At 42.6% G+C, this 13,153-nt stretch overlaps 1 protein-coding gene across 2 annotated transcripts; it reads right to left on the minus strand.

The window, feature by feature from the left end:
* Nucleotides 1-328: 328 nt before the first annotated feature.
* Nucleotides 329-12,953, minus strand: LOC139374746 (uncharacterized). Of its 2 annotated transcripts, XM_071115872.1 has the most exons (6): nucleotides 12,443-12,942; nucleotides 7,625-7,755; nucleotides 7,373-7,546; nucleotides 5,395-5,559; nucleotides 3,009-3,130; nucleotides 329-1,961 (listed from the first exon to the last, which is right to left on the minus strand). In XM_071115872.1, the coding sequence occupies exons 1-4, from the start codon at nucleotides 12,723-12,725 to the stop codon at nucleotides 5,434-5,436; spliced, it is 714 nt and encodes a 237-aa protein (XP_070971973.1). In that variant the 5' UTR covers nucleotides 12,726-12,942; the 3' UTR covers nucleotides 329-1,961; nucleotides 3,009-3,130; nucleotides 5,395-5,433. The 2 variants fall into 2 exon arrangements, with proteins under 2 accessions (XP_070971973.1, XP_070971972.1); XM_071115871.1 differs by lacking the exons at nucleotides 329-1,961; nucleotides 3,009-3,130; nucleotides 5,395-5,559 and having other exon boundaries at nucleotides 5,935-7,546; nucleotides 12,443-12,953.
* Between the last annotated feature and the right edge of the window lie 200 nt (nucleotides 12,954-13,153).

The raw sequence follows: 13,153 nt of genomic DNA on the forward strand, positions 1-13,153 counted from the left end.
CATTTATCGCTTGTGTTAAATAAAAATACTTAAAGTAATATACTTAAATCAGTAACTCTGGTTCACAATTTTATCCTGATATCAGATTCGATTGACGCAACCCTTAACACAGCTCTCTCCACAGCTCTCCCAGTTGGTCTCTGTGATAGATCTGCCGATTGCCATCCCACGATCTTTCACTACAAGTGAGGTGGACAAATGACCGGAAATGACCTGAAAAGAATGGCTGGCTAAATCCCATCAGTGGTAAGGACAGAAACCTATATAGGTTTGAAGGAAGCCAATAAAACCAAGGCCAATTTAAATTCTAAATGATAAACAGGCAGAGTCAACGTATCAACAGGTTTTATCACCTATTTAAAAATGTTTGGTACATAAAGAAACAGGTACCACATAATGTTGGGGTATATCTGTTATGAATAGAACATCGGAAAAAACTAATTGAGGGAAAATGCAGTGCTACACTTCAATGACAGTGTTTCTGTTATGCTAGCACACCAAACAACAAGTCTGTGTCATCTGAGAATGTAAAAGGACACAGAAAGAAAACGCTTACCTCAAGACACTTCACATAATAACTATAATATGTCAGCTAAAGAATGGTTCCCAGATATCCCCTGCGTACATCTCAAGCCACACTACTATGATTTCTCCCCATTGTGGACACTCCTGTGTCTGATAAAGCTACTCAGGAAGGAGAAGCTCTTGTAACATAGTTTGCACTTGAAAGTCCTTGGTGTGAACGGTCTGGTGCCTCTTTACATAGTTCACCCTCAGCACAGCGCTTCCCACACGTGGGGCAGGGTTACGGCTTGTCAGCGTCGTCCTAATGCTCGGTGTCTTACGTTGTGACCCAATGACACTAGAGCTCCCTCCTTGACCTCTAGCCATTGTTTGGGTGTTGTTGGGATTGTGTGCTGTGTTATAGGCTAGGTACCACTTGTGGTGAACGCCCGTCCTTAGCTTGTCTGTATTGGTTGGGTAACTCTGAGGTAGCTGAGGAAGGCTTGAACCAGGCCCAGTCTTTGTATGAACCCATTCACCAGGCATGAGATGAGATCCTGAAAGAGAAGACAGACTTCCTGTTAAGTCTCCCACCACTCTCTGTGAATCCTGAAGCCCAGAGTGACCTGCTCTGTTCATTATGGATACTGTGGTGTTTGTATCATAGGAACAGGAGGGTCTATCTCTATCAGCCCCAGGCCCTGCTCCATCCCTGCACTGAAGAGTCTGGGCTGCAGACTGGATCCCTGACTGGAGCCTCTGTCTCTCTGATGACCACCAGGACTGAGGTTGTTCAGTCCACCTGTCCACTGGTTGTGTTCTGTGTGGTGGTGGAGTCTCTGTCCCTCGTAGTTCGGTCCTGATTCTGACGGTCTGATTCTCTATCTCTATCACTGTGATTCAATTACCTAACAATATGGAGCCATCGGAGTTTATTATAAAAATTAACCTTGCTTTGATAAAATATAAGTTAGAATACTTTGGAAAAGGTTCTACATTACACTCATCTTTATGTTCTTATCTCAATCTTTCTTATTCTTAACTTCCTGTCACGTAAACATGAAATAAATAATTTCCTCATTATAAAACATCAGCATCAAACATGACAGGTTGTCAACTCTTCATCAGTGAAGCATTTTTTACAGACACCATCACACCAACCATATCGACTCTGTCTCATCATACTCATTCTTTCCTCAGTTCACCTCATCCAGTTCCCTATACATCCAAAACCAACAGAATTAACTACAAACTAACTAGTACTACATTACATGTCAAATACTCTATACATGGGTCTTGTGCATTTTCTGCTGGTGTATCCTGAGGTAGCTCCCCTCTCCCATGTGGACCTTCAGGTGCATCTTCAGCTGGTCCTGGCGAGAGATCCTCTTCTCCCACTGTTGGCAGCTGTAGGGTTTTCCCCCTGAGCGGACTCTGTGGTGCCCCTTCAGGTGGTGCTGGTGGAAAAAATCACAATCTTAATTGTGTTCTTAGTTCTTCAAAGTAAATAAGGCATACTTTTATGACTGAATACCAAATATCAATCTTAGATTGTGTATTTTCAGGTAAAGCAACTACTCTCTATCCCTCTCGTCGCGCCTTCTTTGGTCTCTCTCTGTCTCAGACTGGACAAGTAGGCACGCAATGGATTATGGTCATTGTAGTTAATTACCACGTTTTCTGTGCTAAACTACAGAGAATATTGTCCTGTTGGAAACTACAACTCTCTACTACATTGCACAATTTGGGCTTGATCTGACTTCTCTAGAGACACTGCTGCATTGCGGTCACAGAAAAAAACGAATGGAATTCAAATAATTGAACCAACATCAGTCAATTAGTGGTTTAAAATTGGAAAAATAATCTACATTTCTGTTAATTGCGCAGTACTACTGGATGGAGAGCCTGTTCTCACACAGGGGGCCGCCAAATTCTTTCTCCCCTGTGTGCATCCTCTGGTGGATCTCCAGCTGTTTGGGGAAACTGAAGGTTTTCCCACAGAACAAACACAGGAAGCACTTCTCTTTGCCACAGGATCTGCTGATTGCGTTACTACTACTGTCATTTGTCAATGGGCTTGTGTAGCTATTTAGTGATGAGGCACTGGCATTGTCTGATGTCTGGTTTAACATTAGGAGAGTGTGAGGAGGATGAAGGCCAGGGAGTGTCTGTGTTGTCGCAGGGTTCATGTTCCAGTTGATAGATCCTATAGAAGGCAGGCTGAAGGCAGCACCTGTTAGGGGGTTAACCTGAGGCGCCATCAGTCTCTCTGAATCACAACAATAGGAGCAGGACGGAGCATCGCTAGGCTAGTCTGTGACTGTTCTCTCCCACCAAATAAGACACTTCTCCATCGACCAAACCTACGCCTCACTCTGGTCTCAGCCAGTCTGTTGTCATGGACACTAAGTTTGGTTGTTGTTTTGTAATCAACTGTGTTTCTGGTTGTGGTTAACAGTGTTGTTCCCCAGCCCAGAGTTGAGGAGGCTGCCCCACCCACTGACCTCCACTATGTCGCCTCTGGTCCTGGCCTGCTCAGTGATGCCGTCCCCCAGGCCCTTGGCTTCACCGGTCTGGGAATCCAAGATAGCCTCCCAGTCTCCTCTGTTAGCCTCCAGCCAACCACCTGCAGGAAGAGGTTCGAAAATAGACTTTACAAACATGGCAGAGAACATTCTACATGTGGAGATTTTTGAGTCAAGTACCTGGTGAAGTTCATCCATTATAATGTGTGTTTTTTTTATGTAAACATAAGTTGTGTTGATTTCATTTTATGAATGCAGATATTACTGTATGTAGCCAGCAGCATACCACCCTGCATACCACTGCTTGCTTGCTTCTGAAGCTAAGCAGGGTTGGTCCTGGTCAGTCCCTGGATGGGAGACCAGATGCTGCTGGAAGTGGTGTAGGAGGCACTCTTTCCTCTGGTCAAAATAAAAAAATAAAAAAATATCCCAATACCCCAGGGCAGTGATTGACACTGCCCTGTGTAGGGGGATGTTAAATGGGTGTCCTGACACTCTGAGGTCATTAAAGATCCCATGGCACTTATTGTAAAAGTAGGGGTGTTTACCCTGGTGTCCTGGCTAAATTCCAAATCTGGCCCTCAAACCATTACGGTCACCTAATAATCCTCAGTTTACAATTGGCTCATTCAGCCCCCTCCTCTCCCCTGTAACTATTCCCCAGGTCGTTGCTGTAAATGAGAATGTGTTCTCAGTCAACTTACCTGGTGAAATAACAGATAAATATGTATTTCCCCCATCTTTAGTCAATGCTCTCTGGTCTGTCTCCTCTTTGACTAGTAGCAGAACAGGCTTCCCATCCTCCATGTCTACTGACTGTGAGAGGATGTTGGATCCAGAAATCTGATATGAACACCCTGCTATGGAGCATCTTCTGATTGGGCAGTGAAGGATTGCTATGAGTACTATGCAAACATATTAGTTGACTTGATTACTTGAAACTCTAATGGTTTGATAATTCAAAGACACTTACAAAACCACAAAAGCAGAAGTTCACTTGTAATATGCTGAAATATGATGGCCAGAGAGTCATGGGTCCTCATTTTTTTGTCAAAGTATGACATATTTGTGCTTGAAATAGAAATTCTGAAGGGGGCCATTCCTCGAAATCCGTGACAATTCTGTGTCTTTACTATGAGATGAAATGAAAATTATTTTCAGGATATGTTTCTTTTCAGGCCTGGGTTTTATTTGAACGTTACCACCGACCAGCATGGCATTGTTTATTAATCAGAAACACCTGCAAAATTCTACCAATCCGCGACTCGCGACTGAGCTGGGCCAAACAATTCAACAGAAAATTATCATAATCCATTGATAAATTATCACACGTGTCTATTTTGTATTTTTTTTTAACTATCTGACCATTTTAGAAATGTTGTAATTGCGTGATATGATTGCATTTTGCAACCCCGCTCCCCCGAGATAAATGGTTTTGACCACTAAAGTTGTGCTTCACTACACGCTCCAATGCTTTGATTGGTGCAGCTGTCTATCCTATAATGAAAAGGCACCCACGAAAATTCAAGGAACCTGTTTATTTATTTTGTTGTGCTGTTGTTACATTTGTATTGGTGTTTCATGTCCGATACGCTCAGGGTGTTGTTACTTGTCATTTGGGCGTGCATCATGAGCAAAGTCATTGTAGCCCATAATTTCACTTCCCCTGTGAGAACCATGATCATTGGATTTTACTTTGCTGTACCGCAGCCTAACAAAGGTTGCACCGTGTCCATTACGGTGTAGAAAAACGCGTCTTGAACTGTTCTACAGTTATCCATATAACCGGAGCTTAAATGTATTCTTTCAAATTATTTCTAGTGCGAACTCGCGGCCACAATTTTTGGAAGATGTCAAACTTTGGAGATAACAACAGATGGTGATGTCAAAGACTTAATTCCCCTATCCATTTTTTGTTTTCCCTAAATGCTTATTACAAATCCGTCCCCAGAACCAGCGATAGCCTAGCCAGCTGGCTAATCCTTTGAATACAGCGTGGTTAAGATAACATTAGCTAGCTAGATAAGGTTAGCATGCTAGCTAGCTACACTGACGGCTGTCAGTGGCCTATTTGTTGTTGTTTCTCCACTCAGCCTGGAAATCACCACCGCGTCATTCTTCAGAGGTGGAAACTAAACGAGCATTTCCACTCCAGGACAGACAGGAATTACATCGAAATAGGGGCAGCATTGCCCTCTTGTGGGGCCCTTTAAGACAAAAAGAATCAAGACCTGGGCTTGTATCCACAAAGCATCTCAGAGTATGATGATCTAAAAGGAACTCCTTTCAGAACTCCTACTCAGAAGCTTTGTGGATACAGGCCCTGACCTAATACCATTCAGACAGTAGTTCACAGTAGGCTCACCTTAGTGAGACTGTGTGTGGTCCTGTGCTGCTCAGCTGGTTACTCTGTGGGTTCAGGAGGAGGTGTAGTCTGGTTGTCCTCCATGACCATGGTCCCCTCAGGGTTCCCCAGACGCTCCTCACACCCCTCCTCCTTCACCAGCAGCACCTCTGGACCCTCCTCCTCCTGGAAGAGAGTTGTAATACAGATTACACAGACATACACTCCCTCAAGTACACACACACACATATAATAAACACACTTTTAAAATGTGTTTCCCCATCTCTACTACATTTGAGTCCTATACTGTAGTTATAGAATGACTTCACTGTTAAACGCATCATGGTGGACATAAATATGTTAGTAAAAATAGTCAAAAGTCATCATCAGACAAACCTGACTAAACTATAATGACGTGTACAGTAGGTGTTTGTTAGTGTGTGGGTATGTGTAGGTATATTTAGTAAGTGTATATTGGTTATAAAGTGCTCTTGGGTGTATGTAGACTAGGGTGAGATCAGATGTGATGTATACTAAAGACAGATTCAATGAAAGTCAGAGTGAAAAGTCCCATTTTGTGTTTATTAAACATAAACAAGTGTTAAATACACCATATGAAAACCACACATACACATCTCAACTAAAAATATGCATGAACTTTAAAAAATTAAATAGTTTAATGGAAGTAATCAAATAGGCATTTGTGAACATATATCCTACACAGTACAAACACTATGTATTAGACTTTTTAGGCTTATATATATATATATATATATATATATATATATATGCCTTATATATCACACAATGTCTGGATGCAATATTCTACCCCGGAATATTCAACAATGAAATCTGTTACTCTCGTTATTCCAAATTCATCTGTGGATCTTTTCTGCTGACAATACAAATTAATATTTCTCATTAATTCAAGATTTGATCTAAACCTCAGAAGCTATGGAGTGCAATGTTACTTTCTAAGTTATAGAGTGGAATGTTTTTTCTGCTGGTGTATCTTGAGGTAGCTCCTCTCTGAGAACCTCTTCCTGCAGTGTGTACAGGCGAACGGCCTCTCTCCCGTGTGGACTTTCAGGTGCATCTTCAGTTTGTCCAGGCGGGAGAACCTCTTCTCACACTGGGGGCAGCTGTAGGGTTTCTCCCCTGTGTGGACCCTTTGGTGCCTCTTCAGGTCACCAGCCTGGGCGAAGCACATGTGACACTGGTTACAGCTGAAGGGTTTCACCCCTGTGTGGAACCTCTGATGAATCTCCACCTTCTGGAGGCAGCTGAAGCCTTTGTTACAGAACATGCAGAGGAACCGTTTCTCTTTACTACTGTCTGATGTTGCTCCCCCTTCCCGAACCTGGGCTCTAGCGCTGTCGTTTGAGTTCAATACCTGATTGAAAAGGCTGTGTGAATCAGAAGAACCCATTGATGTGGACACTGGGTCCCGATCCTTGAGTGTGTGTAAAGGGGAGGGGGTCGCGACATTTGGATTTGTCTCTAGACTTTCCCTGTAATCTAAGAAGTCTCTGCCTTGTGAGTGTCCGTCACCTAGGTGATTATCTGCATTCCATGTGAGAGAAATGTCACCCTCCATTTTCACAGTCACTTCATCAATGACTATAACCTCCCCTTTCTTATCTAGGCACCCTTCAGAGTATACACTACTAGTGTACCGGTTCCACCCCCCTCTAGACAGATCATTCTGTGTCTCTAAACACAAGGGCATGTTGCCAGAGTCCATCTCTGTAGAGTAAGAACAAGACGGATCATCAACACCAGTGTCTAACGCATCACCATCTCCACGGGAATGAACCGTCTTCTGGCTCTGGTGAAATACCGGTAAGTTTTCGGAACCAGGAGCAGGAGGACAGCTGAGTGGCCCCAGTCTCTCTGGGTCTGATCTGTGGTCAGTTCCTGTGTGTAATAGCCTGTGTGTTTCAGTTAATGTCTTGGTGTTGGTCTCTGACTTGAGGGCGAAGTTCTGCATTCCACTGACCTCCGTGATGCAGTGTCGGATCCTGGGCTGGGCAGGGGAGGTGGGGTCCTCCGTGGCTACATGGGGCGCACCAGATGCTGCTCCAGTCTGGATGTCTCTGCTGTGCCATGGGTCCTCCTCTCCTTCAGACCCCTCCGGCTTGACCCCAGGACCTGCAGCCTCTGCATCTTCAGACTGACACATGAAGAGAGGAGTTTATTACCGGTACATGAATTGAATTGGATAACAATGTCGTAGGGAATGTGCTCTAACCTCTATCACGATAACGTGCTGGGTTGAGGTTCCACTCCCCTCATCAACAGTGATTGGTTGGTCATCTCTCCATGTATGGTGTCCCACTGGCTTCACAAAGCTCCTGTGGCCTCCAGTGAGATGTCCTTCACCTGAGAGAGTGATTGGGGGGAAAGAGGTGGTTAGTTTAGCTACTGTCAATGCTCAACAATATATTTATTGACACTGTCTAGAATTGGCAAGGATGTAAGTTAACACTTCTCATAACTTCTTGATATACTATTTATTGATTGATGTATTATGATCCATGCATCACATTGTTTTCATTGAGTAAATAATAGGAAATGCAGTACATGAAGAATCTGGTTATAATATCATTGTGTCTTTGCGCCAAGATAGCTAAGTAATCAGGGGATTTATTGCATACTATCCAAAAACTGACCAAGACCCAATTCTGGTTAACACATTTGAACACATGCGCGCAGAGGGGACACATGAGCAGAGGGGAAGCGGGCGAATTGCCCTGAGCTGTGAATCCGCACTCACATCGTGACGTATTTTACTACGCTGTACATCATCTTCACGCAATCTCGTTCCACTACACTACTGGACTGAGACAATGGCCTTTTCTCCGCAATTTCAAACCGGCAAATGAGGTTTACAGGTGCATCCCAAAATAAATGTGTAATGTGATAAAAAAAAACGAATTAAGTTAACTGTGCAAGACATTTTATAGATAAAAGGTTAAGTAGCATATCGTTGTTAAATGTGTGCATGCTTTTCTCCTCTGAAAATAAAATAGCTGTTTCAAAGGGGGTGTGGCAGATAAAGGCAATTTCTATAGGCAATCACATAGAGAAGTGCGATTAGACAATTCCTAAAACACTTTAGTCCTCACCTTTGTGCACAAAACACCAATTGAATTATATTTAAATATATAATCACTCACAGCCAAAGATATTAACATTTTATATTCACCCAATGTCTGCCATGTTTTGGGATGACGTCGTCGCTGCTCCCTATGTGCTAGTGCGCATGTGATGTTAGTCTGTATAAACCGGGAAAACTACGGTCAGACATTTTAGATACAGTCTCCAGTTCTTATTATACGTCAGTGATTGACACGCTCCTCGACCACTTATCGGTTTCCGGATCACAGGGGAGAAGAGACAACGATCATGGATATACTGACAAGATACTACACATCTCTCCGCCATAACAATGGGAGTTGTTGTCCACAAAGCGGCACGGAGGGCTGTCTAGCTCCCAACTATCCTTTCTTTGGATTGGTGGATACGTCTCATTATTGTAATCCTTTTTTTAAATATTCGATGAGGGTTGTTGACGTCAACCGCCAGTATTCAATGGAGAGAGAAGCTACGCTACTAGCCTCATTACATTTATAATAGCCACCTCGAAGCAATTACGATATAAAATGTTTTTTTTCCCCCAAAGTTGCCGGGATGTCACGTCGTACTTACACTCGTAACACCTTAAGCATTACGAAGCTTCTATTCGACCAAAGAAAACTCACGTAGCAAATAAGGCATAAAAAATGTTGTTGGCAAAATTCAACACTATCATTGACCTCCCTATAAAAACTCATTGCTTGGTGGGCGAAAATGATCAAACGCCACCTACTGGAGGGAGACAGATTTTCCTCCGAGTTGGGCCTCTGTGTCAGATGCCAAGCAGTTGCCATACTAAACGGTGATGCAGCCAGTCAAGATGCTCTCAATAGCGCAGCTGTAGAACTTTGATACCAAATCTTTTCAGTCTCCTGAGGGAGAAGAGGCATTGTCGTGCCATCTTCACAACTGGGTTGGTGTTTGTGGACCATGATACTTCCTTAGTGATGTGGACACCGAAGAACTTGAAACTCCACTACAGCCCTGTCAATGAGAATGGGAGCGTTTTGGTCCTTTGTCTTGCTGACGTCAAGGGAGAGGTTTCCAGGTCACTGACCTCATCCCTATAGGCTGTAGTGTTGTCACATTTTTACAAATGATACCAGGCCAAGTATCGCAATACCACGGCAGAAAAATTCAGTAGCCTAGAGTCCTGTTCGCCCCGTCCCCTCCAATGCTTGTTCCCGTTTTCTAAACGTGCACGTGCTACACAAAAAAATCCTGTCACTGATATTCACACTTCCTACTCAACACATATTGGATTTTTACAGTTCTTTGCTGTAAACCTGCACACATGCCTGTCGCAAAACTGTTTTTCTTCTCTGGCACTGCTGTGTGACACAGAACTTGCAAAGCCTACCCAGACTGGCCTATGTACTGGTTATACCAAGGATGAAATTATATACAATGTATCAACATGGCTCACTTTCTGAGCTGCTCCAATGTATCAAATGCACAAATGTAACAACATACAACTGATCAGGGACTGCATCACAGCTAAATTCAATTTTTTAAAAATGGAGGAAAAGATGAGCATTCATAATTAAGAGCAGATGGAGAGAAGCAGGTAAGTTATGGCTGGAATGGGATTGGCTGATTAGAAGACACTAGTTGCTAAATTCCTCTTGCCACTACACTATATTTGACTGGGTAAATAACTTTATTTTGAGTTCATGTGGACCCAGTGACTCAGACTTGAGCACTTTGAGTCCCAGTGCCCGAGTCTTGGTCCGACTTCAGCCACAGCAACTCTTGACTCGAGCACAGGGGAATCAAGGTTTAGTGACTCTACTACATCACTGGGCGAAACACTGCTCTGCGCTTCTGTGTGTATTTTTGTTTTGTATTTAATGTGTATTATCTATGTAGCCCGAATTAGGAATTTACATGGCCAGATAATTCTTATATAAGCAGGGGTGAAAGTAGATTTAATTTATTCCCGGTATGGACGAGCTTAGTCATAGAATTAAATATACAATCTCTGTTAATTCAATAGGATCTCTGTGGGCGTAGTCGTAAAGATCTGTTATTTAACTTTTAAAATGTATTACATTTTATTGTGGTATAAACACAACCAGTCATGTTTTCATCTGATCAGTAGAGGCTCATCAGGAGGAAGGGGAGGACCATCCTCCACAGTGAATTTAATAAAAAAATTATTAAAACCTGAAAAAAGTTAACCTTTTAAGATAAAACTACACTAAATATATTCACATCTTACCAAATAATTGATTATAAAACACTGTTTTGCAACGAAGGTCTACAGTAGCCTCAACAGCACTCTAAGGTAGCAGCACCATGGTGTAGCCAGAGGACAGCTAGTTTCCGTCCTCCTCTTCAATACAAAACCTAGAAAGCTCATGGTTCTCACCCCCTTCCATAGATTTTCACAGTAATTATGAAAACTTCCAGAGGACATTCTCCTACCTATCAGAGCTCTTGCAGCATGAACTGGCATGTCAACCCAATCAAAGGATCAGAGAATGAATCTAGTACTGAAAGCATAAGCTACAGCTAGCTAGCACGGCAGTGCATAAAATGTGTTGAGTAGTTGACTCAAAGAGAGAAAGACAATAGTTGGACAGTTTTGAATAAATACATTTCTTCAAAAATTAAGGAGAAGCAAGAAAGCGAGAGATATTTTGTATTTTTTTCCCGATTTTCACTTTGCTAGCGAATGCAGCTAGCTAGTTTAGTCTACTCAAACACCCAGCTCAAACAGCGAGGGATGCCATGTTAGCTAGCTGGCTATGGCTAGCCAACACTAACATTCCCAAGTCAAGGTCAACTTTTGGTTTTAATTTAATGCCACGAGCCCCGCCAGTGTAACTACTAAACTTATTGCTAACTGTACTGCATGATTGCAGCGGGTTTAACACGTTAGTTATAGTAGCTATGTTGACAACGAAGTAGGCTGTGTGTAGCGGTTATGAAATGAAGGTTTGGCTTGGAAAGGTTTTGTTGTCCGGTCACACAGCCTGGGTCACAGACAGCTGATGTATTGTACACTAAAGCCTGCAAGGAATTAACGAGCAGTGATCATGCCGTTTGTATGCAGCTGCAATGAAAGTGAACTGTGTTTGCGTGTGATCAGGGGTGTATTCGTTCCGCCGATTCCGTTGGAAAAACGTTTCTTCAATGGAAGCAAACAGAACGGGGATAAACATAGCTGAATTTGTACAATAGAAACTCGTTTGCAACTGTTGGATTAATGATTACACGCAAGATCAGCTAGATGCAGGCAAGAGTGTGCAAGGTGGTATTGAATGTGTCACTGTCTGTCACCTTGATTACTCAAATGTTTCTTTCGACCTCTACATTGTAAACTTTCATTCATAAGCAAGGTTGTAGCAACCTCATGATGGGTGTAGGGAAAATTTGAGTATCATGTAGTAACCTAAACCTATCAAAGTTACATTAAGCAGGGTGAAAGGAATATGAATGACAGTCACCCAGTATGCTATAAAATAAATAAGGCAATGCTCAACAGTTTCCCATGTGTATCAAGAATGGTCCACCACCCAATGAACATCCAGCCATCTTGACACATCTGTGGGAAGCATTTGAGTAAACATGGGGAAGCCTCCCAGGGGAATGCTTGACACCTTGAGTCCATGCCCCAACAAATTGAGGCTGTTCTGAGAGTAAACATTTGGAAGGGGTTCCTAATGTTTTGTACACTGTATATGTGTGATTTATGTTTATTGTAGGTTAATGAGGCAATACAAATGTGATGTGACTAAAATGAAAGGGCATTTAATTGACTAAAATGGCCCACTGTTTTCGTCGTTTTGACAATAACTAGACTAAATCATTACTCAAACGACAAAAAATGTGACTTATTTATATTTTATATGACTGAATGATATGTTTGTCAAAATGACTAAGACTAGATTAAATCTAACATTAACACCCTGCCTGCTAAATGTACCTCTTGCCATCGCTCTGTATCGGTCGAGGATCTTGACACTACTGGGACGACTGGCGAGGACGCGCTCTCGCATTGTCCTCTCTGCGCGCTCCCGTGCCACCTTCATTTCCAGTAGCTGTAGTTTCCTCCGCAAAGCCCTGTTTTCTTTTTGGCTTTGAGTTATTTCCAAACGAAACACTGCATAGTCGTCGTCCACGATTTTACATATATCTGCCACGGCTGCATTCGCTAGCACCTCCATAATGGAGGCTATTTGAGTGTGAAAAATCATACCGTTAGCCATTGTTAATAGCTAGACGTTCTAGGTAACGCTTGCTAGCTATCAACCAAGTCCGGTCTCCAACGCGAATTAAACACTACCTGAGGTAACTAATGTAATGCTGTGCAGTTAAATTCGTCATCTTTTAAGTTCCAGGGTGTTAATAAACGTCTAAATAACAACAAACACGCTTTCGTGGAAAATGTTCTTGGTCACTGTTCACTTCCGTTTACACTGAAGTAAAAGGATCTTATGGGTTGGCGTCATAGTGCAAAGGGTGTGGTTAATTGAAAAAGTTATGCGCGCTGTTCTTTGAAATACTGCTTATCACACATCCTATTCATAATCACTATCTTTGAACGAGCCTAGGATTACAGTCTCTCTAAAAACAGGTATTTACACAAGCCTGTTTCAAATGACAAGTTAATGAGGGGCATGTGGTTAATTACCCT

This window comes from Oncorhynchus clarkii, chromosome 19 (genome assembly GCF_045791955.1).
Source record: "Oncorhynchus clarkii lewisi isolate Uvic-CL-2024 chromosome 19, UVic_Ocla_1.0, whole genome shotgun sequence".
NCBI classification, from domain to species: domain Eukaryota; kingdom Metazoa; phylum Chordata; class Actinopteri; order Salmoniformes; family Salmonidae; genus Oncorhynchus; species Oncorhynchus clarkii.

Bases quoted from the DNA above. Each gene is read 5' to 3' on its own strand.
- LOC139374746 (XM_071115871.1), bottom strand. From the start codon at position 12,725: ATGGCTAACGGTATGATTTTTCACACTCAAATAGCCTCCATTATGGAG. The intron at 7,756-12,442 runs GTACATTTAGCA...TCACTCTCTCAG, and splicing joins ATACAGAGCGATGGCAAGAG to GTGAAGGACATCTCACTGGA. The intron at 7,547-7,624 runs GTTAGAGCACAT...TTCATGTGTCAG, and splicing joins AGCACGTTATCGTGATAGAG to TCTGAAGATGCAGAGGCTGC.